This window comes from Ranitomeya variabilis, chromosome 2, assembly GCF_051348905.1.
Source record: "Ranitomeya variabilis isolate aRanVar5 chromosome 2, aRanVar5.hap1, whole genome shotgun sequence".
In the NCBI taxonomy this organism is placed as follows: Eukaryota; Metazoa; Chordata; class Amphibia; order Anura; family Dendrobatidae; genus Ranitomeya; species Ranitomeya variabilis.
Genome location: NC_135233.1, coordinates 391,921,361 through 391,946,400, shown reverse-complemented (window position 1 = coordinate 391,946,400; position 25,040 = coordinate 391,921,361). Strand labels below are relative to the sequence as shown.

Sequence of the window (25,040 nt, the reverse complement as noted above, 5' to 3'; positions counted from 1 at the left end):
GAATCATTTTTTTATCAGCTTTTCTGTTTTAGAAACGTATTAGATGTTACACCTAAAACACTTTTAAAGAAAAACTCCATCTTTCCTGTGATCCATTATTCTCCTTCTTGCTTCTGTGCAGCCCGGATTGCAAGACTGACGCGTTTCTATCCAGGTGCCATCGATCACACGCCGGTTCAATGCCCAATCCTTCATTAAATTACCATCAGATTTCAAAAGTCAAACAAAAAAAGTTTTAATACTGAATCTTAGCAAGAACATCTTAACAAAGTTATACTTTAACTTAATATAGTACAACAGAGAAACCGGACTGCAACGTTTCCTTCATCCATCGCTCCCCGGAGCTCCCAGCAGGACAAGCACTCCTCCCATCGCCATGATGGCTCCGTTCATCTCCTTTTTTAAAGTTTTTACAGTATTTTGTTTTTCTCTTTTTAAAAAAAAAAATAAAAAATTTACACACAATTCTGTCCAAAATGTCATCTCTGCTGAACGTCCGATACACGAGGCTCCGCTCATAAACACAACAATATTGTTCTGTGATCGGTGGGATCCCAAATCCAGACCTTGGGCGAGCCCAAAAAATTGGGATGAAGACCCCATCATTTCTGTGCCGTAGTAAAAAAAAAAAAAAAAAAAAAAAGAAAATGAAAAATAAACTAAAACATAAAAAAAGAAATATAAATAATGACAGAGGTCGGATGGGGAGGGAGTGACTTTTAAATATGTCTACAATGTTTCTTTTGCTTCCAATGTTTGGATCTGTCGCCATCGTGTGTGGAAGCCTCGCGGGAATCTCTCCGTGTCGTCACGTTGCCGCAGCAGTTGTTGATGCAGCAACTGCGGGAACCGCTCAGAAAAGTCCTTCCGTCGTTCATGCTTTTTGTTTTTCACCATCTTTCCTTTCATATCAAAGGCAGCGAAAGGTGGAATAGATTCCTCCCGTGGACCGCGTGCTCGCCAGATGGCGTCCTCTCCCTCAGTACATGAGCGGAGGCTTTATATATGTCCTGTTTTCTGAAAACAGAAAAATACATGTCTTTAAATTTACATTTTTACCAAAGTGATTTCAGCAAGATTTCCAATAAAGACGACATTTGTCAATATTTGTAGTGACATTCGCTGCAGGGGTTGACGGCAGATTTGTGATCATGTCTACTTCTCTTTTATGTTGCATTTTTCCCCTGCAGTCTGCGCCCCTTCGCCCCTGCAGCCTGCGCCCCTTCAATCTGCTCCCCTTTCACCCCTGCCGTTTGTGCCACTTTGTCCCTGCAGTCTGCGCCACTTCGCCACTGCAGTCTACGCCCCTTCCCCTGCAGCCTGCGCCACTTCGTCCCCTTCATCCTGCGCCACTTCGCCGCTCTCCGTTCTTTCTGGGGTGATACTGTGTTGATGGATGTGGCATTTGAAGATGTGTGTGTCACCATCTTACGCCAAGAACAAAGAGGGTGGACACAAATAATAACGGGGAAGAACATAAATTACAAATCACATCCTGACTCCTGTCACTGACGGGTTAATGTTCGGTGCTGGGTGCAACACTCCAGCAGTAAGAAGCAGGGCGTCCTCCGTAAATCCATTGTGAGGGGGAATTAAATATTTCACATGCAGGCGCAGCATCGGCTCTGGCCTCGGGTCATGCAATATTCAGGGACACTGCGCTACTCATCACTACACAATTACTGTACAGTCAGGCAACATGAATCACACAACTTCACGCTGCCTGCTCACATACCTACAGAGAGACACAATCCCGCTCACACAGGTACTCGCACTCATACATGTCCTACACCTATTGTACAAAAATAACAGGCACACCTGCTCATACGTGTCCTACACCTATTGTACAAAAATAACAGGCACACCCGCTCATACGTGTCCTACACCTATTGTACAAAAATAACAGGCACACCTGCTCATACATGTCCTACACCTATTGTACAAAAATAACAGGCACACCCGCTCATACGTGTCCTACACCTATTGTACAAAAATAACAGGCACACCTGCTCATACATGTCCTACACCTATTGTACAAAAACAGGCACACTTGCTCATACGTGTCCTACACCTATTGTACAAAAATAACAGGCACACCTGCTCATACGTGACCTGCACCTACTGCACATAATACAGGTACACACCCTCAGATACGTCTTACCCTACTCTGTAGAAATACAGGTAAACATCTGTTCATAAAAGTCCTACACTTATACAACATACAAGTACACACACAAACATGTCTTACACCTACTATACAAAAATACAGATACACACCTGTTTATACGTATTTTGCAAGTACTACACAAACCTACTCAGAGGTGTCCAACAGCGACATACAGGCACAACTGCACACAAATACTCGTACTGTAAATGTCCTAGACCTGCCGTACACACATACACGCTGTATACACACACGCCGTACACAGACATACTGTACACACACGACCATCATACACACACACACGCCGAACACACAGTTGATGTACAATCGGTGACGCCATTCCACAATCAGTTGCTCGGAGACAGTGACGCCATTCTACAATCAGCGGATTATCACTGGTGACGCCGTCCTTCAATCAGTTGATCATTCATCAGTAGATAATCATTCTAAAATCAGCGCCGGTGATGATATTCTACAATCACCTGATAAGCGGCTGTGACACCATTCTGAAATCAGCGCCGGTGACACCACTCTACAATCAGTTGATCAGTGCCGGTGACGACAATCAGCTGATCAGCACCGGATACGCCATTCTGAAATCAGCGCCGGTGACGCCATTCTACAATCAGCTGATCAGCACTGGTGATGCCGTCCTACAATCAGCTGATCAGCGCCGGTGACGCCAATCTACAATCAGCTGATCAGCGCCAGTGACGCCATTCTGAAATCAGCACCAGTGATGCCGTCCTACAATCAGCTGATCATTACCGTTGATGCCGTCCTACAATCAGCTGATCAGCGCCGGTGACGCCACTCTGAAATCATTACCGGTGACACCGTCCTGCCCTCAGTAACTAATCTTAATGAAGGGTCATTTATATTCAAGTCTCAAACTTTTTTTGGGAGACTTATTGGCTAATGTCAGCAGATCTGTAGCATCACATGATCAGAGTGTGCGAAAATATCCTGTATATGAACATCCATGCCATTCTCTGTGCTTCCTCATGCAATCTACTGCTCCCTGTTATCAGGACACATTAAAGGGGAAGTGATCCTAAATCTCTGGTGTTGTCAGGGTTAATAATGCCGTGCAGCGAGGGTATGTGGTCCCCAGCGCTGCGGACTGCCCCCCCAGGTGACGCGGACCCTTCGGACACTTTCAGTCGCTGCCACGTTCTAATTTCAGGTTGCATTTCGTGGTAATATCGGTGATTTATCATTTACCTCGAGCTGTCAGGAGTCGAGTCGTAGAAAAAGCCAAAACATCTGGAAGCACAAACAAAGGAGCGCAGAGGCTGCATGTTAATCCGGAGCCGGCCGCTCGCTTCATTAGGGGCAGGAAACCGCTAATTAGCAGCAGCAAAACCTGTGCACACAGGGTGTACGACAAGCTGATGTATGCGCCCGCTACAGTGCACAGTCTGGCTGCATTATACGCAGTCAAAGTCATCACCAGATTTCTCTGCTATTGTCCACAGCTGCATTCTGGATCCTTCAGAGCTGACATCCCCCTGCACTCCCAGCTGGTGCAGTGTGTGGACACATTCTCATTGTTCTGCTTTCTACATTCAGAATCAGCTGCTTACATCCGAGGATTGGGATCTGACTCCGGATAGACACGTCTGCACCTGTAGAGAGCTGTGTGAGCTGGACATATTGTAACAAGCGCCTCAGCTGTCAGCATCTATGTGTTACAATTTGTATCTGCCCCTGTGATCCTGCGCGGCTCTGGAAAACGACATCAGATCACCCCTCAGTTTTGGGTGGAGACCACTCACCTCTCACGCTGCATTTCTGCAATTTTGGCAACATTAGTTTTTGTTGCAAAAAAAATGCGTTTGTGGCATGTGAATGCAGCCATAACGTTCAGGGGTGACTACAGTGGGGAACATTAATGTTCAGGGGTGACTACAGTGGGGGACATTAACGTTCAGGGGTGACTACAGTGGGGAACATTAATGTTCAGGGGTGAGTACAGTGGGGGACATTAACGTTCAGGGGTGAGTACAGTGGGGGACATTAACGTTCAGGGGTGACTACAGTGGGGGACATTAACATTCAGGGGTGAGTACAGTGGGGGACATTAACGTTCAGGGGTGACTACAGTGGGGGAAATTAATATTCAGGGTTGACTACAGTGGGGGACATTAACATTCAGGGGTGACTACAGTGGAGGACATTAATGTTCAGGGGTTACTACAATGGGGGAAATTAACGTTCAGGGGTGACTACAGTGGGGGAAATTAACGTTCAGGGGTGACTACAGTGGGGGACATTAATGTTCAGGGGTGACTACAGTGGGGGAAATTAACGTTCAGGGGTGACTGCAGTGGGGGACATTAGGCCCGGGTGAGTACACTGGGGGACATTAGGCCGGGGTGAGTACAGTGGGGGACATTAGGCCGGGGTGACTGCAGTGGGGGATATTAGGTCAGGGTGAGTACAGTGGGGGACATTAGGCCGGGGTGAGTACAGTGGGGGACATTAGGCCGGGGTGAGTACAGTGGGGGACATTAGGCCGGAGTGACTGCAGTGGGGGACATTAAGCCTGGGTGAGTACAGTGGGGGACATTAGGCCGGGGTGAGTACAGTGGGGGACATTAGGCCGGGGTGAGTACAGTGGGGGACATTAGGCCGGGGTGAGTACAGTGGGGGACATTAGGCTGGGGTGACTGCAGTGGGGGACATTAGGCCGGGGTGAGTACAGTGGGGGACATTAGGCCGGGGTGACTGCAGTGGGGGACATTAGGCCGGGGTGAATGCAGTGGGGGACATTAGGCCTGGGTGAGTACAGTGGGGGACATAAGGCCCGGGTGAGTACAGTGGGGGACATTAGGCCCAGGTGAGTACAGTGGGGGATATTAGGCCGGGGTGAGTACAGTGGGGGACATTAGGCCGGGGTGAGTACAGTGGGGGACATTAGGCCGGGGTGTCTACAGTGGGGGACATTAGGTCGGGGTGTTGTCCCCCTGGATTCGCCCCTTTGCGCCCGCTGCAGTTATACACCCTGATATTAGGGCGCCGCTCCCCCACAGAAGTCATTGCTGATTAATACTTTATGTGAAAATGACAACATGAAATCCTAAATAATAAAGTAACGATCACAGAGAATCATTAATTTATCAGAGGAGTAAACAAAGCGCTGACATTTCTCTATAATTTATAAGGAAAAGATGGGAAAAAGTGGAAATAATTCATTATTTAGGGTTTACATGTGGAGACATCACCTGATTTCCACATTCTGCACCGACATCTGCTGCGCGAGGCAGAATCACCGCACGGCGGGCGCAGGGGGTGACTAAGTAGGTCCTGAAATACTCTGCGCTCCTCTGTAACCACAGCCAGTGACCTCTTAGGGCCGCTGCAGTCGTTAAATATTTGGTGCCGACATGTCTGCATCTCTCGCTGCGTACAATACTCATGGTTTTTGCTGCACTATTCACATGTGAATTTGGTGCAGATTTTTCCACACTCGTTATTATGGGTGAAACCTGCAGCAAAAATGCTGAAAGAATCGACGCTACAGATCTAAATCTGCACCGTGTGCACGAGACCTCAGGATTCTCACTCTGCTACAACAGGAATCCCGTCAGGTTTACTCACAAATCTGAGCAGAAAAAAATGCGACAAATCTGCAACGTGTGCACAGACCCTAAAAACACATCAGTCTTCTCTTCTTAAACACTCTGTGCTGCTGAGAACCTGCACATTACCTTCCATAAGATGAGCACACTCCTGAAACACTCTGTGCTGCCGAGAACCTGCACATGACCTCCCCTAAGATGAGCACACTCCTGAAACGCTCTGTGCTGCCGAGAACCTGCACATGACCTCCCCTAAGATGAGCACACTTCTGAAACACTCTGTGCTGCCGAGAACCTGCACATGACCTCCCCTAAGATGAGCACACTCCTGAAACGCTCTGTGCTGCCGAGAACCTGCACATGACCTCCCCTAAGATGAGCACACTTCTGAAACACTCTGTGCTGCCGAGAACCTGCACATGACCTCCCCTAAGATGAGCACACTTCTGAAACACTCTGTGCTGCCAAGAACCTGCACATGACCTCCCCTAAGATGAGCACACTTCTGAAACACTCTGTGCTGCCGAGAACCTGCACATGACCTCCCCTAAGATGAGCACACTCCTGAAACACTCTGTGCTGCTGTGCTCCTTCCACCATATACCTGTCAGTGTGGGAAGGATCCAGTGATGGCAGCGCACGTTTTCTGGTTGCTGCGGGTGGGTGCGGTGCCCCTCGTCCGGATACCAGGCACTCGCAGCCTAAATCCTCCACACAGGAGACCACTTACCCGATCGGCAGCTTTACGGCATTCCGGCGCTGTGCGTGCGGAGCTTTGTCCGCGTCTCTGCGCAGTAACTGCCGCCTTTATTGGGTTTTTTGCTCTAATCAAATATTCATTTCCGCGGGTTTCGTTCCATTAAAGGCGCATTATACAAAGGTGAGCAAAACGGGAGATTTAGGAGGACGCTTAATCCGGCTCTCGGGGGGCAATATCCACTATATAAAACCAGTATAAATGATATTGTGTAACCGTAAAATGTGCTGATGGCCCCCGGGTGCCCGCTCGCCCGCTTTACAGCCGCCGCTGCCGCCGAGACGCATGGCTGGCTTATTAAGCAACGTATCTGGGAAGGATTTTACTCCAAGAAAAGATCTCACAAATTCTCCGAGAGCTGAAAATCCTTCAATAATAGGAATTGTCCCTCAGGACGCAGAGTTTATAGCCGAAGACGCAGCTAAATCACCGCGCGCTGCAGAAAGAGAGAAGATGGAGAATCCGAGCGCCATCAATCTCAATGCTGAGCTGCTGGTGCAATGTGTCATCGCAGCTTCACATAGAGACACGGCATCGATCCAGTGAGGGGTCCGGGGGTCCCCGCTTCTCACCGGACGCTCAGTCCTTTCCAAATCTCAGCTTCCTCTCATGGCTGAAAATCTGCACGCCTCTAATCCAGCTGAGGGTTTGTTACAATTGTATCCAATCTTCATTAAGCCAAAGTTTCATTTTTGCACATTTACTTTTTTTACTCTCCATTTCCCAAGAGCCATAACATTACCTGAGGGCACATTATTGGGAGACAAGTTGCAGCTTTCAGTTACACGATTTTTTTTATTCTCCAGGTCGGCGCGATTCTGCCGTCAGAAACTTGGATCCTTTTTTTTTATATATATAATTTAGTAGTGAAAAAAATTCTGAGACCTGCAATTATTATTCGTCTGACGAAGTTTCTTTTGGGCCGAACTGTAGTTTTATAGGACACAATTTGGGGTACATGCCACATATTGATGACTTTTTATTGCTGTTTTAGGGGGGAAACTGCGGTGACTGAAAAACACAGATCTGGAGGTCTTAATATATTTTTCTTTAGCATTCAGCATATTGGAAATAATTTTATTCTTTGATAGAAAGAAAGACAGACAAACCGGAATTTTATGGACGCAGTGATACACAACGTGTCTGAGTATTTTTTTTATATTGTTAGTTGAAAGGGACTCTGTCAGCTGAATTTGGACGTAACAATTTTCAGTCATATGGGCGGGGTTTTCGGGTGTTTGATTCACCCTTTCCTTACCCGCTGGCTGCATCCTGGCTGCAATATTGGATTGAAGTTCATTCTCTGTCCTCCATAGTACACGCCTGCGTAAGGCAAGATTGCCTTGTGCAGGCGTGTACTACGGAGGACAGAGAATGAACTTCAATCCAATATTGCAGCCAGCGGGTAAGGAAAGGGTGAATCAAACACCCGAAAACCCCGCCCATATGACTGAAAATTGTTACGTCCAAATTCAGGTGACAGAGTCCCTTTAAAGCTGGGAAAGACCAGAGACGGAATCTGCAATAGTTTGAGCTCTTATACTGTAGCTGAGCTACAGCGGATACCAAGATGGAGGTGACAGTGGCCGTCAGCAGGCAGCCCACCAACCAGGTAGCCCACCAGTCTGCCAATCAAGCAGTTTACCAGTCCGAAAACCAGGCAGCCCACCAGTCCGCCAACCAGGCAGCCCACCAGTCCGCCAACCAGGCAGCTTACCAGTCTCCCAACCAGGCAGCCCACCAGTCCGAAAAAAAAACAAGCAGCCCACCAGTCCGCCAACCAGGCAACCCACCAGTCCGCCAACCAGGCAGCTTACCAGTCCGCCAACCAGGCAGCCCACCAGTCCGCCAACCAGGCAGCCCACCAGTCCGAAAACCAGGCAGCCCACCAGTTCGAAAACCAGGCAGCCCACCAGTCTGAAAACCAGGCAGCCCACCAGTCCGAAAACCAGGCAGCCCACCAGTCCCGCCAACCAGGCAGCTCACCAGTTCCCCAACCAGGCAGCCCACCAGTCTGAAAACCAGGCAGCCCACCAATCCGCCAACCAGGCAGCCCACCAGTCCAAAAACCAGGCAGCCAACCAGGCAGTCCACCAGTCCGCCAACCATGCAGCCCATCAGTCCGCCAACCAAGCAGCCCACCAATCCGTCAACCAGCCAGCACACCAATCCGAAAACCAGGTAGCACACCAGTCCGTCAACCAGGCAGCACACCAGTCCGAAAACCAGGCAGCACACCAGTCTGCCAACCAGGCAGCCCACCAGTCCGAAAACCAGGCAGCCCACCAGTCCGAAAACCAGGCAGCCCACCAGTCCGAAAACCAGGCAGCCCACCAGTCCGAAAACCAGGCAGCCCACCAGTCCGCCAACCAGGCAGCCCACCAGTCTGAAAAACCAGGCAGCCCACCAGTCCGAAAAACTAGGCAGCCCACCAGTCCGAAAAACCAGGCAGCCCACCAGTCCGAAAAACCAGGCAGCCCAGCAATCCCTGGCAATCTCTTTGCGAAAGGAGAAAACTCCGGTGATTGAACCATTTAATTTAAAATGTCAGTGACCGACAGCGGTAATTAAGTTCCGCAGCAGTGACTTTGGCTCGTGCTGAAAGCTGCTGTTACGCACCCTGACCGCGACATACATGTATGCCAGGGTGCGCAAAAGGACTAAACAAACTGGGGCAGCATGTTGGCTCAGTAGTTACCACTGCATGGTGGCTCAGGGGTTAGCACTGCATGGTGGCTCAGTGGTCAGCACTGCACGGTGGCTCAGTGGTCAGCACTGTACGATGGCTCAGTAGTTAGCACTGTACAGTGGCTGAGTGGTTAGCACTGTATGGTGGCTCAGTAGTTAGTACTGTATGGTGGATCAGCGGTTAGCATTGCATGGTGGCTCAGTGGTTAGCACTGCATGGTGGCTCAGTGGTTAACACTGTATGGTGGCTCAGTGGTTATCACTGTACGGTGGCTCAGCAGTTAGCATTGTATAGTGGATCAGCGGTTAGGATTGCATGGTGGCTCAGTGGTTAGCACTGCATGGTGGCTCAGTGGTTAACACTGTATGGTGGCTCAGTGGTTAACACTGTACGGTGGCTCAGCAGTTAGCATTGTATAGTGGATCAGCGGTTAGCATTTCATGGTGGCTCAGTGGTTAGCACTGCATGGTGGCTCAGCAGTTAGCACTGTACAGTGGTTAACTAGTTAGCCTGTTGCTTTGCAGCGCTGGGGTCCTGGGTTCAAATCCCACAAAGGACGACATGTGCAGAGAGTCTATATTCTCCTCGTCTTTTCGTGGGTTTCCTCCAGTTTCCTCGCACACTCCAAAGAGGAGGAATTTACATTGTGAGCCCCAATGGGGGCAGTGCCGATAATGTCTGTACAGGGCTGTCTGTATAAATGAGGACAGTAAATAAATAATTCCCAACAGAAATCTCACTTTTGTTTTTGTTCTTTGTTACAATGTATCAGTGCTGAGATAAATGTATCAGTCTGGAGTTCAGGCTGTTAAAGGGGTTTTCTCATTATCTTAAATTGGTAAATTTGTAAAAACAAGCAGGTTTGCAATTTACCTCTTATTAAAAGACCTCTCCATTCTCAAGATTGAAGGGACCTTGTTGCTTAGTTACCGACCACCTTTGCAGTCATAAGGGATGAATGATTTCCTAGGCAAGGAGCACAGCGCTTACAAGCTCTTTGACATTGCTGGATCTGGCAATCTTCAGCGTCCCCGAGCTCCACCGATGCTGCCTGTGCTGGCGGACAGGAAGAGAGATTGGACCAGAAGCCCGGACATGGCAACTGTCAATCATCAGGAGCGGACCACCCTCAGGAAAATCTGGGAGGCAGAGGATCAGGACGACCCTTCAAGCTCCCAAATTCTGAGTACAATTTTAGCAAACTCATTTTTGAGAAATGTGAGGTCAGGAACAAATTTCAAGTTGCTAAAAAAAACACCTTTCTCACAGCTGATAGTTTGCTACAATTTCATTTAGAGGAGTAAACTCTGTGAATGTAAAGGGGGCACCCAGGGGTGTTACAAAGCTATCGACAAAGTTACTGACCCCACAATACCCCACAGCTCCAATGCTGCCGATATGGTGGTCTCTCCGCTGGTCTTACAAGGATGACGCCATCTTCATTGGTCGTATGACCACTGCAGCCAATCACTGGCCTCAGTGGTGACATTCGTATGGATGTGTGACATCCTTATAATAAGAGCACCGAGGACCACCAGAGCGGCAGCAATGGAGCAGAGGGGGGCAAACAGGAAAGTGATGGGTTCAGTATTTTAGAACAATTCTTCCTATTGGGCAACTTTTTTGAGACTCCTGAACATCCCCTTTAAGAGTCTGAAGTGCGAGCTGCTTTTACAGCACTAATACAATGTAGATCCGATAAACAGAGCAAGTCGCCTCCGTTGATGCATTGTCCTGGCGACAGATTTGTAGTTTTGGAGGATACAAAGAACGTTTCAGAAGTTCAGAAGTGATTGAGTAAATCTGTGTCTGTGAGCCGGACCCTCGTATCTAGAGATGAATCCCCCATTATTACAGGACCATGACCCCGGATAAGCGGCCGCCTGCTCTCTGCCGACAGCCATGATCTCCGCACCTTGTGGCGATGGCGGTGCACACAGATAAACGCTGCTCAATAATTCACCAGGTCGGCACTTGTGGCGGAGATGCGGACTGGCAGAACACGATCTGCGGGGGATGCAATCTGCTGTAACTATGCTGCATGCAGCGAGCAAATCTGCTGTAACTATGCTGCATGCAGCGAGCAAATCTGCTGTAACTGTGCTGCATGCAGCGAGCAAATCTGTTGTAACTGCTGCATGCAATGAACAAATCTGCTGTAATTGTGCTGCATGCAGCAAGCAAATCTGCTATAACTGTGCTGCATGCAGAGAGCAAAAATCTGTTGTAACTGTGCTGCATGCAGAGAGCAAAAATCTGTTGTAACTGTGCTGCATGCAGAGAGCAAAAATCTGTTGTAACTGTGCTGCATGCAGCGAGCAAGTCTGCCATAACTGTGCTGCATGCAGCGAGCAAATCTGTAACTATGCTGCATGCAGCGAGCAAATCTGCTATAACTGCTGCATGCAATGAACAAATCTGCTGTACCTGCTGCATGCAGCGAGCACATCTGCTATAACTGTGCTGCATGCAGTGAGCAAATCTGCTGTAACTGTGCTGCATGCAATGAACAAATCTGCTGTAACTGTGCTGCATGCAGTGAGCAAATCTGCTGGAACTGCACTGTGAGGATCCCTACAGAAATAATGGATCCTTGCCCTTTAAGAAGCCTCCATAAAGCGCCCGGCCGGCTGGACGCAATCTCGCTCCCGACTCTCCCCGCTCGTCTTTGCCTCCATGTTTCTACACTTAATGTCGGACGCCGATTGCGCCAATAAAACAAAACCAAAACTTAACTAAAAGGTAGAACAAGAAAAAAAAGAAAAGAAAAGAGAAGGAAATTCTCGCCGCGATCATAAAAGGAAGTTATTTTCTGTTCAGCAGTTCATGTTACCGCTGTTCTTACTAATTAATTAAAGGAGCGGTTCCACTAATGTGCAGACAGGGAATCGGAGGCACTGCGCCGGCGTTTAGGTCTCGCAGAGAAGTCGAGTCAATCCGGGCGCGAGCAATCAAATGTAATGAATTCACTTGTCAGTGCTGGGCTTGCAGAAACGGCCGAGTCTGACTGGGGAGTAAAAGGTTTATAATTAGATTTCCAATAGGATAATAACTAAATGGCAGCGAGCAGTAAAGAGGAAATATTACGCTCCGGCTAATGGCTGCCGCTCGCTTCACATTGTGGAAGAAGATTCTCTCTAATTTGCTTTTGCCAGCAAAAAATTAAGAAAAAAAAAAAAAGGGTCTTTTGCGTTTCCCTCGATTGTGCCTCAATGTCATTTACAGAAATCATTGATTTGGGCGACGACGGGACAAGAAAAGGCCGACGGGCCGGAAGTGAGGACGCTGTAACCAGCCCTCATGGGGGGTCCACAATATAAACCCGTTAGTCCTTGCACCGTCCCTTTAATTGACTAATGACAGGAGCAGTTCCCACGCTCTGGGGCACAACTAACGGCGCCGTCTTTACATTCACACATTTCACTTGTGAAGCCATCGCCGTCCAGTCGCACAAATCCGCTGAATGCAAAAGGTCAAATAAAAAAAACTAAATAAAAAACTGACACAAGGTGACGCGGAGCGGCTGAGCCGCAATCACCGGCGGAGCAGTAAATTACCGCGCTGTGCGCAGAAGCGGTGACACCGGGCAATAAAAAAGGCTGCGACAAGCTCAATTCTGGGGGTTTAAGGGAAAGCGCAGCTAATCCTGCGCAATGGCGGCTCTCATCCGTTACCTTGCATGGGCGGGCTGTCGTGCTGCGAGCCGTTGTGCTCTGTCTCCATGTCGGGAATACAAGCATCTGAAAGACAAAACACAATAATGTGTGAACTGAGGCTCAGAACCGATTCTGACCCCACACTTTCCACAGTTGTCACCTGCAGTCCTATGTAAGGCTACGTTCACATTTGCGGTCAGCGCCGCAGCGTCGGGCGCCGCAGCGTCGCCGCATGCGTCATGCGCCCCTATATTTAACATGGGGGCGCATGGACATGCGTTGTGCAGCGTTTTGCGCCGCATGGCCGCAAGCGTTGGACGCAAGAAACGATTCAAGTTGCATTTTTTTTGCGTCCAACTTTCGGCCAAAAAGGACGCATGCGGCGCAAAACGCAGCGTTTTAGCGTGCGTTTTGCCGCGTTTTTGTTTGCGTTGTGCGCTGCGGCGCCGACGCTGCGGCGCACAACGCAAATGTGAACGTAGCCTAACACCACAGATAGCACAGTGATAACCCTGAGTACAGATAATGTAGTAGATGTCACCTGCAGTCCTATGTAACACCACAGATAACAGTGATAACTATCTGAGTACAGATAATATAGTAGCTGTCCCCTGCAGTCCTATGTAACACCACAGATAACACTGATAACTCTCTCTATGTATAGAGCTGACCCCCTCGGTGTATCCCCCTCCCTCACTGTGCAGGGTCTGAGCCCGATTCCTTTCCTGGCCCCGCTCCTCGGCTCTGACATAGGACTGCGTGTCGTTACCGTTCAGCATCCGGAGGCCGTCTCCTGCCGTTGCTTGCTTAAGTGCCTGCTCTACTTGTTCTCGCCGTTTCGACTCGAATTCCAGCGCTTCTTGTAATTTTCTTTTCGCCTTTTTCTCTTTTTTCAAGCGCTTCTGAATAGTGGCTGGAAGACACAAGAACTGTCGGTTAGGGTCATCCGTGCTCTCCCAGGAATATTCTCCCAGAAAAGCCGCGTTATTTCTGAGCGCGTCGTCCCCGCACGGCTGCAGCCTCCACTCTGCGATAATCACTTTCTCCAGGTAATCGCTGCGGAGATCGAGGCTGTGACTATAATCCACTTACTGCTTGGGGGAAGCGACTCCGAGCCGCTGACTGAACACACAGTGAAGCCTCCGCTCACGAATTCCTCTAAATGCGGGAAATTGTGTTCATCCAGAACACCTGTGAACCTGCGCTGATACACTGTGATGATGTCTAGAGATCAATCCCCACCGGTGGCATCCATGAGGAGCGCGGCACCGGGGACTGGAGACCTCAGACGAACCGCCTGCATTTTTCCAATTTTACTTTATAACTTCCATCTACCGTATTCACACCCAGAGCTGCATCGCACAGCAGGAGCCACAGGGTAATTTACAGCAGTAGGATTTCAGCTCTGCAGTTTGAGAGCTCACCGGAAACCAGCAGAATTAGGGTCCAGAGATCAGAACTTCTACAGCAAACTGCGCGGCGCGAAAGAGTGAAGCTCCGAACATCTGCAGCAAAGCTCCAGAAACTGCAGCACAACTGCGACCTCAGAATAAGGCGGCATTTACACAACTGTTTGTCGAAAAAAAAAAAATTTTTTTAACAGGTGCAAAATTTAAATGTGTTAAATCTAGAAAAAGAAGCACCGGAAAACTGTGACCAATGTCAACAGAAACCGATTAGGATGCAATTTTTGACTGTGCCGTTAATGTAAATGCTCCATCACGATTGCAGCTCTGGATGTGACTAGAGCAAACGACATAGTAAATAAGCATTACAAGCGATAGTTGTCTTTTTTTCCAGAGATTTAGGGCCCAATCCAGAAGGTTTCTTGAAGTCTTTTTTATTTATTTATTTTGCCAAATTCTTTAAAGTGGAGATTTTGCGAAAAATAAAACGGTCATTTATCTTTGGCTATTACTTTTTTCAGTATTTTCAGTGCAAAAAAAATCAAATGTTCCTCTAAAAAATATTGCAAAATTGGAGTAAAGAAAACCCAAAGTGCAGCCTTGTCTAAAATCACTGCAGATATGGGGGAAGGACTGGAGAACGTTCACGTGGAAAACGTGCAACTTTTTAAAGAGTTACAATTTATGAATTGGATGCAAACGTCTGGAAAAGAAAAACCGCGGCCACAATGATCAACATAAAAGAAATAACAACAGGTGAATACATAGAAATTGCGTTACATTGTATCGGGCAGTAAACGTCGTATTCTCCTGAACTGGTTATAAATCCGCAATGATAAGTGCGTGTAATTAGGACTAATGATGCGATCTGCTCTCACTGCCACCGCCGCCATATTTCACCGCAGTCCTCTCACTACGTGTCACTGATATAAAGTCTCGTTTGTAGAGATCAGATCATCTCCGCGACTGCAGAGACGGAGGAAACATCTAAATCCTGATAATTTTCAGAAGAAAATATGGAGAGAAGGAAAAGAGTCTGTAAATCCCGGCTCTTTATGAATCAAAACCTGGGACAAGAGCGGGAGGAAGGAAAAGGCTGCTCTGCACACACAGTACCGCTACACTGTGCACATAATCCCGCCATGTAGCGCTCATGTGACGCTTTCTGGGGGCAGAACTTAGATGATGCGTTTTTCCCTATGTAATACCGCCATACAGATGCTGAATCATACCGCCATATAATGGCCACAGAGTCCTGCAGGATCAGAGCAATCACTGACCATCGGGAATCATCTGGATACTAATTTGATCGCTGCCACCTGCCGAGATCCTGTTTGATCGCTGACCGGATGATGGGAGTGATTGTTCTAGTGGAAAATCATTCTCATCTTTGTAAAACTTGCCAGAAGGCGCGTGGAGGTAGTAGATGGCGTGGGATGTATGAGGTCACGGTCTATGCTGATGACATCACAGCCGCTCTGACAGGTAATATTCCCGATGGGGTCCATCGCACCCCCCTTCCTCTGCGTCCTGGGGTCTATCGGGGGCAGCTCTCACCTCGGCTCTGTAGTTCGGCCGTCAGCTGTCGCTCCAGGTTTTCCCTCAGTTCCCGCTCTCGGCACAGCTCCATTTTTAACTCTTTCTTTTCCTGCTGGATCTGCTTTTCTTGCACTCTGGCGTTGTCCACTGCGACTTTAAGAAGGCCCTAAAAAAAAAAAAAAAAAGAGAATTGCTGTAAAACAGATGGTGATACCCCAGACTCTGATCATTCACCTCCTACATCCGAACAACCGCTCGCTGATCACATTCAGAGGCCAAATGCGGTCCTGACCTAGTTCTGCGCACAGCTGAGGGGTTGTTACAATTGTATCCACTCTGGGAAATCCCCAGAAGCCCTACATAAGGTATCCAATAACTCATATCTATCAGCGCTGACCAGGTCAGCACAATGTGAACAGGAACTCCATTCACTGACAGCAAACAGACAATGATAAAGCGGAAGATGATCTTCTTCTTCCTCCACAGAACGCTGGCCCTTTAAGCGCCCCTGTAGGATCTCCTGCCAGACAGATACCTGAATGTTGGTGAGAAGCGTTTCTACGGATGACAGTCCGTCCGCGAAGAGGAACGGCGCCGGGAACCCGGGAGGTAAGGTCTGTCCGACCAGATGAACTCTCTCCAGGGTCGGCTTTATGATGGGGATGGCGATTTGGATTTCGTCTGTAATAAGATGGAGGAAGGAAAGTCGTTAGGAGATGAGAGGTTTATACGGCGGCCAGGAGCACAGCAACATCTATTAACAGGGCATAAAAACGGCGAAGACGGGGAAGAATCAGCACATCGGCCTCCGCACCGCGCCACCAGGACTCTGCTCCTAGCAAAGGCACAAAGAGTTCTCTTAAGTTACTTACAAAGTTTCACACTTTAAAGAAAACTTGAAGTCGCGCTGTGTCCCCACTGTGACCCCCAAGGCACGACAGGTGACACGCTCTGAATAAGCGGCTGAACCCCTAAAATGGAGCTGCAGGTGGAGCAGAAGTGGGGCAGGGATGGAAGGAGATGCAGGTGGAGCAGAAGTGGCGCAGGGATGGAGGAGCTGCAGGTGGAGCAGAAGTGGTGCAGGGATGGAAGGAGCTGCAGGTGGAGCAGAAGTGGTGCAGGGATGGAGGAGATGCAGGTGGAGCAGGGATGGAGGAGATGCAGGTGGAGCAGGGATGGAGGAGCTGCAGGTGGAGCAGAAGTGGTGCAGGGATGGAGGAGATGCAGGTGGAGCAGAAGTGGTGCAGGGATGGAGGAGATGCAGGTGGAGCAGAAGTGTGGCAGGGATGGAGGAGATGCAGGTGGAGCAGAAGTGGTGCAGGGATGGAGGAGATGCAGGTGGAGCAGAAGTGTGGCAGGGATGGAGGAGATGCAGGTGGAGCAGAAGTGGGGCAGGGATGGAGGAGATGCAGGTGGAGCAGAAGTGGGCAGGGATGGAAGGAGATGCAGGTGGAGCAGAAGTGGGGCAGGGATGGAAGGAGATGCAGGTGGAGCAGAAGTGGGGCAGGGATGGAGGAGCTGCAGGTGGAGCAGAAGTGGTGCAGGGATGGAGGAGATGCAGGTGGAGAAGAAGTGTGGCAGGGATGGAGGAGATGCAGGTGGAGCAGAAGTGGGGCAGGGATGGAGGAGATGCAGGTGGAGCAGAAGTGGGCAGGGATGGAAGGAGATGCAGGTGGAGCAGAAGTGGGGCAGGGATGGAGGAGATGCAGGTAGAGCAGAAGTGCGGCAGGGATGGAAGGAGATGCAGGTGGAACAGAAGTGACGCAGGGATGGAAGGAGATGCAGGTGGAGCAGAAGTGGGGCAGGGATGGAGGAGATGCAGGTAGAGCAGAAGTGCGGCAGGGATGGAAGGAGATGCAGGTGGAGCAGAAGTGGGGCAGGGATGGAGGAGATGCAGGTAGAGCAGAAGTGCGGCAGGGATGGAAGGAGATGCAGGTGGAACAGAAGTGACGCAGGGATGGAAGGAGATGCAGGTGGAGCAGAAGTGGGGCAGGGATGGAGGAGATGCAGGTAGAGCAGAAGTGCGGCAGGGATGGAAGGAGATGCAGGTGGAACAGAAGTGACGCAGGGATGGAAGGAGATGCATGTGGAGCAGAAGAGGCGCAGGGATGGGAGGAGATGCAGGTGGAGCAAAGTGGCGCAGGGATGGGAGAAGGTGCAGGAGGAGCAGAAGTGGCACAGGGATGGAGGAGATGCAGATGTGGTGCAGGGATGGAGGAGATGCAGGTGGAGCAGAATTGGCAAAGGCATGGGCGGATCTATAGGGCACTGTTCACAATGTGTAGCAGGAGTTGCTGCATTTCTCATCCTACACAAATACATTCACTAATATATTGCAGATCTGGACAAAGCATTACCTAGGATAGGTGAATGAGCGATATAAAGTAGTTTGGTTTTGTTAATTTTTGCCCCACTATTTCAAGATCTCTGCTTGCGGTCAGTGAACAGGGAAGTTCCTTTTTTAATTCACTGTCTTAAAATCTGTACAGACACAATACATGTTCCAGCTGAGGGTTTGTTACCATTGCATCCTGTCTATATAATACTATGCAATGTAAACCTATGGGCAGCACAAATCTGTCTCCTGCCCGGATCGTTTGCTACAATGTATCAGTGCAGGTAAAATGTATCAGTCTGGATTGTTTCGCTTACAGATAATTGTGGACTGGATAGGAAACAGCAGATTAGATTTGGATGGATTTAAGGATTTGGGTGCAATAATGACTGGGGTCCGCGGATGATCCCCGCATTGTGGGTCTTACTCAGATCGTGACACATGAATGTGTGAATGTAGCATAAAAAGAGACACTGACAGCAAGCAGAGAAGTGTAGTGGAAGGGAACCGATGAGGAAACTTCTCTCCAGATGTCTAATCCACGCTGCACAATTCCTGACCCAACCCCAAATGGTATCATGTCAAACACGATGCCGTTACATCAGGTCACGAGACCGGTGGAAGAGAAAAAACTCAACTGAAATGTGACCCAGCCCCGAGGACCGAGTAACGCGCAGCCTTTGGCCCCATCGTGGTCACAATCCCTGGACAGATCAAAACCAGAAGGACCAGCAGCAGATTCCGGGGGATCGCTGGATGGATTTCCACCTTAGGCCGGTGTCACACTGGCGTATTGCATCCGATGCGAGAGCATCGGATGCGATATGCTAATGACACTCGGCTCCTGCTCGCAGCAGAGCAGGAGCCGAGTGTCATGCGTCTGTGCTCCGATTCTCTCGCACAGGGAGGATCGGAGCACAGCTGCGGAGGAGGCGGAGAAATGAATTTCTCCATCTCTTCCATTGCTGGGGTCCGCTTACAACGCACGTCACTCGGATGATGTCCGAGTGGTGTGCGCTGTCTCACTCGCACCCATAGGCTTATATGGGTGCGAGTGAGCCGAGAGTTTTCCTCGGTCCGAGACAATCGCAGCATGCTGCGATTGTCTCGGACCGAAGGAAAACGGCCGACAAAAAGTCAGCTGGTGGGAGCTGCCCCATAGCTGAACATTGGTCCGAGTGCAATGCGATTTTTTATCGCATTGCACTCGGCCGTTTAAAACGCCAGTGTGACGCCGGCCTTACAGAGAATCTTACATTTTTCTATGATCGTCCTATAAGTTTTAATACCAACTAATTTTGGAATTAAATCCATGTTCCCAAACTCTGCTGCATCAATCCAGAGACCCCAATGAGCCGCCCGAGTGCCCAGACCAATGGGGGTCCCCGTTCCTGCTGCTCTCAGGCCATGTTCCCACTTAGCGTTTTTTTTCTGTGTGCAGGAAATCTGCTGCTTTATAACTTTTCAAGCAAATGAAAACTTGTGCCCAAAAGGAGCGGTGGAAAAAAACATCTAAAAAGCACAGTTGCCTTTTTAACTGCAAAATCAGAAATGTCTTCAGCACATGGACATGGCCTGAGACGTCCGGGGGGGCACTACACGGCCTCAATGCTCCGTCAGCCGCCCCCGACTCAACTGTATCTGGAACGACGGCCCCAATTCTATTTAGAAAAAAACCCAAAACGTTATATCGTCGATGGAAGGAGAAAGTAGTTCGATAACAGTCCAATTTCCCTGTCGGATTCATCGCGGCGCATAAACTATGCTGAAATAATGTTTCGGATACTATTTAAAATGAGTCATTTTCAGAGGAGCTGCACAGTAAAATACATCACGGCGCTGCATCTGGCACATAAAAAAAGGTTTTGGAGAGAATCTCCGCTGCAATTGCTGGAAACCTTCCTCCGACTATATGGAGCCGCGCACCTGATCCATTTGTTTTGTCGGAGGCCGTTGCACGTCGTCTCCTTATGGCTCCATTTCTCACACACACTTGTCATATTAATGCCGAGATTTACAATTAGACGTCGGCAGAATTACATTTTTTTTTCTTTCTTTTTTACAACTCCCTCGGGGACAGGCGAAACGGTTCTGATCGGGACGTGATTAAATGGCGGCCTGCGCCTGACGTGCCGTGCTCTGCGGCAGACTCATCGCTCAGACACTTGTGCGACAGCCGAGATCTTCATTACCAGACGACTGCTGACGGAGAACACCACTCGCGCTTTGTATTCGCCTGGTATTTATTTCTCATCCGGACAATGGTGGGGATTTATCACAGGCGACGCACGCATTAAACCGACCGTCTCCAGAATTATCTCCCAAGATTAAGACCTGGGAAAGTGTCTGGCAGCTCCGGCTCCGTCTCGCCGTTTAGTGCCGTTTTGGCGCTCGTCTATCAGGAGCACAATGTTACAATGTATCTTTACTGCGCCATCTATATTAACCGGTGACGAATGGCATTAATATGGGCGGCTGACGGCGACACTTACTCTGCGCTGCTACTTTATTCAGATGCTGCGCTCTGGTGACAGATTTGGGGACTGGACTGATCCTTGTGGGAATATACCTGGGACAGGGAGGCAAAATGGAATACAAAGAAGTTCTGAAGCAGCTTCTCAATGGCAACAACTAGATTTGGATTTGCTGCATTAAGTGGATGTGCACCTAATTGAGAAGACCGAGTCAGTGGGGTCCGGGAGCGGAGACCCCCAAATCAATAGAAACACTGACCATTATGACCCATCGCTGGATGGCGGCTTATTGTTGGGGTCTCAAGGGCTGGACCCAAAATAAAACGAAGTATGGAAAGTCTCTAGAGAGGTTTTCAGTAAATTAACCAGAATCATCACATGCCAAAAAAGTTCTACAACTTCCCAACAAACTTTTTTTCTTTCAATTTCTCACAATTTTCAGGGTCTCTGCTATTATCAAAAGGAATCATTGATTGTTTCCATCCAGTGGCCGACAAACGTCACACACTGAATTCTTTTCACAACTGAGTGTTTGTTACTATTGTATCTAATCCTCTGTGAGCTAATCTCCCTTCTGTGCAGAAGCTTTGTTACAATGTGTCGGTGCAGGTAATATCAGTCTGGGGTCTGTTCATCCACAGAACATTGTGTTATTGCTCTGTGGGAATTGTAATTAGTTCATCTCCTCAATCAGGATGTGGAATGGACATTTTTGTATCATGAAGTCCTCCATTTCTGTGGAAATAGATCCGGTAACAATGTGTCGGTCTTTTCTAGACCTCTGCTTGCTGTCTGTGAATGAATCACACGTAGAGGGGCTTGGAGCTTCCAACACCGCTGCTTTCTCGCCCACGATTCCATCAGGTGTGGCGCATCCTCCGCCATGTCTGACCGGCATTCTGCCCCTGGGAACGAGTATTGATGGCGAGGGCCAGCGTCACGCCGCGACTCCAGTGTTTCCATGCACTAAAGATTGAAGTTTCAAAATAACATTACTCTCCGTTAAAAAGAGAGAGACATGGCGAAATTAGGTGCTGCCGGCTGCGGTGAGGATCAAATGCAAAAAGTCTCATATTTCATGGCTGCGAGTCAGGAGCTGGAAAATAAATAGAAAAATAAGAGGTGTGCGGGCAATGATTCATTTTGATAATCTGGCCCAAGAGAGACGGCCGCAGACAGCGCACAGATCCGAGCATCCAGAGAAAGACAAATAGGACGCAGAGGGTGGGAATTGGGATGACAGTGCAGCAGAGGTCACATCGATTTTTAACAGCATTTGTGCACAGATGAGATAACCCTGGACTCCATTGCGCCCATTGTTCATATCCTACCTGTCCCCCAAGCCATAAATATCCAGCTCCAAGACGGAAAAAAAGAGCAGTAAAAAAGAAAGATTCTACTTATCACTCCTTATGATTAAGTTTTTGTGCTAACCAAACATGTTTTGCAGACCAAGGTCACGACGCGCGCTCCACTCCGGTAATGGCAGCGTATTGGGGAGGATCGGCCCCGGCCCATTCATCAGATTTCTTGCAGATTGGAATCGCGCTGGGAAACATGGAGGATAAATGTGCAAGCGATCGGATCCAACCCATAATACTGAGCGCGCATGACTCCGCCGCTCCGTAGGAGTGCGGCTGTAGGAGGGAGTGGACCCCAATTACAACTGGCTGCAGAGGGAGACCCTCCGAATGCCGTGTGCCCAGTCCCTTGTCTTCACCAATGGTTTATGTTTGGTGTGCCATCTCAAAATTTCCTGCACCACTGCAATTAAAGAATTGCATTCTGTGCAATAATCTGCATTTACAGGATGTATTATAGAATTTCCTCTTTATTCAATACATTTTATGATACGTTTTCCCAAATGCAGTCACATCCTGCGCCACTGGATGGTGCAGACCGTTAGGACGCCCTCATTTAGTCTCAGTCCTTCGTACAGACGCCACATTTTACTCCTCCTTTGTGTCATCTGGATTAGACGTTCTGTCCTAAAATCAGAGAACCTATTACATGTGAAGGATGAGGCCAGGGAGCCCGTGGGGGGCGAGGGTCATAAACTGGAAGGCTCCGTTTTATGACAAATTCAATACGGCGGAGCCGAGCAGAGATGAGACATCAGAGCCCATCAATAACATTACACCAATGCTGGACAAACAACGGAATGTCAGAGATACAATGTACCAGTACAGACCGTAACCATGGAGACATAAAGGGAATCTCCAGCCACAATAATATTTGTTGAAGAATATTAGGAAATGGACAAATTGTGTAAGAATGAAGGGTAGCTACAGGGGTGTACCTGGACCTCAGGGTCTGAGAGGGCGCCATCCCGGAATACAAGTCCCCACAGGACGCAGGGAATAATGGGAGATTTCAGCTCTGAAGCTACAGCATCATGAACAATTCATTTGCCTTCATTTTCAGTCACTTTTATTTTTTATCTTGTGATTCAGTCACTGAGCTCACGGTTCACGAATGTTGTGTAAAATCAACAATGCTCTTTATTTTTATCTTAACTTTTTTTGTGTCTTTTTAGAGAAAATGTTAAAATGTTGCACTCATCATTTGAGGTAGAGGTACCAGGGGGATTGGAATTGGTATGGGCAAAAATACCGCTGCTTTCTAAAAAGTCACACATAATAAATCGGCCACAAACATCAGGATTCCAAAAACCACGTTCACAATGGTGAAAACAGAAAAAAAACAGATGAACAAAGGAGAAAATGAACTTTTATAGGCACAAATTAAATTAAGAATTTGAAACGGGAAAAACTTAGGGTATGTGCACACGCTGCGGATTCGCAGCAGTTTTCCCAAAGTTTACAGTAGCATGTAAACCTATGGGAAAAAAAACCCGCTGTGCACATGCTGTGGAAAATTCCGCGCGGAAACGCAGCGGATTATTTTCCGCAGCATGTCAATTCTTTCTGCGGATTCCGCAGCGGTTTTCAACCAGCACCAATAGGAAAGTGCAGTTGAAAACCCGCAGAGGGATCCGCAAAAGAAACCGCAGGAAAATCCGCAGTGAAAACCGCAGTGGTTTTGCACTGCGGATTTTCCAAATCAGCTGCGGAAAAATCCGCAGCAGAATCCTCAACGTGGGCACATACCCTTAGAGTTCCCTCCGGAGCTGCATTCATAACTCTGCTACTTAGCCACTTCCAGCAGTGAGCAATGCATTATGGGAGCTCCACTGGCAGTTATAGGCAAGCAATTATGCCACGTCTCACCATTGGGTGGCGCAATCTACAGTCTGTCTTCAAGAGCAACGAGCAGAGCGCAGCTCTGGATGTTAATGGAGCATGCTATCAATTATATTCAGCTTCAGAAAGTCTCTAAAGGACATATCCTGATGCTTTTCTTAGTTCGGGCAGCACACAGATGGCATCCATGGGCACCTGTTACATCATGGATCCATTCGGAGATGTGCGAGGTTGATCTGTGAATCGGACGACCTGATTATTAATCTACAAAAAAGACCGGAGCATCTGAAAGCCCCCATAGAATATCATGGGTATGCGTTCTGTCCACGATACATGTCCGTGTGAACGGGGTCACCCATTACTCTCTGTTATCAGCCTCGTTATTTATCTTGTAATTAGCACAGAAAATATCAGCAATTTATCGCCTCCAACAAATAAGGACGTTTTCTGGCCATATAAATGTAGGAAATGGCAGCGGCCCAGGACGGAGGTCACATGGCGGGGCCGCGGCCCAGGACGGCGGTGACATGGTGGGGCAGCGGTCCAGGATGGCGGTGACATGGTGGGGCAGCGGCCCAGGATGGAGGTGACATGGCGGGGCAGCGGTCCAGCACGGCGGTGACATGGCGGGGCAGCGGTCCAGGACGGCGGTGACATGGCGGGGCAGCGGTCCAGGACGGCGGTCACATGGCGGGGCAGCAGTCCAGAACAGCGGTGACACGGTGGGGTAGCAGTCCAAGACAGCGGTGACATGGGGTGCAGCAGTCCAGGATGGCGATGACATGGCGGGGCAGCGGTCCAGGACGGCGGTCACATGGCGGGGCAGCTGTCCAGGACGGCGGTGTCATGGCAGGGCAGCGGTCCAGGACGGCGGTGTCATGGCGGGGCAGCGGTCCAGGACAGCGGTGTCATGGCGGGGCAGCTGTCCAGGATGGCGGTGTCATGGCGGAGCAGCGGTCCAGGATGGTGGTGTCATGGCGGGGCAGCGGTCCAGGACGGCGGTGTCATGGCGGGGCAGCTGTCCAGGATGGCGGTTTCATGGCGGAGCAGCGGTCCAGGATGGCGGTGTCATGGCGGGGCGCTGTGCGGATGGACGAATTTATAGCAGTTATGACAATAATACACTGGATCTATAGGAAGATACAGAATCGTCATCTTGCTGCATCGTTACAGTGATGGAAAGATGTCGTCTCCCCTCTCCTGACAATCGCATTACTTGATCTTTGGAGGGTC

At 49.1% G+C, this 25,040-nt stretch overlaps 1 protein-coding gene across 4 annotated transcripts in view; it reads right to left on the bottom strand.

Moving 5' to 3' along the window:
* Nucleotides 1-219: 219 nt before the first annotated feature.
* The window catches only part of DACH2 (dachshund family transcription factor 2), a 386,452-nt gene continuing 361,631 nt past the window's right edge, over nt 220-25,040 (bottom strand). Inside the window, exons 8-12 of one of the 4 annotated variants that reach the window (XM_077286495.1) lie at nt 16,331-16,476; nt 15,814-15,961; nt 13,620-13,763; nt 12,869-12,934; nt 220-1,017 (exon numbers count right to left, since the gene is read on the bottom strand). In XM_077286495.1, coding sequence (XP_077142610.1) covers nt 980-1,017; nt 12,869-12,934; nt 13,620-13,763; nt 15,814-15,961; nt 16,331-16,476 — 542 coding nt within the window. In that variant the 3' untranslated portion in view covers nt 220-979. Of the gene's footprint in view, nt 1,018-12,065; nt 12,202-12,868; nt 12,935-13,619; nt 13,764-15,813; nt 15,962-16,330; nt 16,477-25,040 lie in introns of those variants that run through there. The other 3 variants (XM_077286496.1, XM_077286497.1, XM_077286493.1) reach the window with 3 other exon arrangements.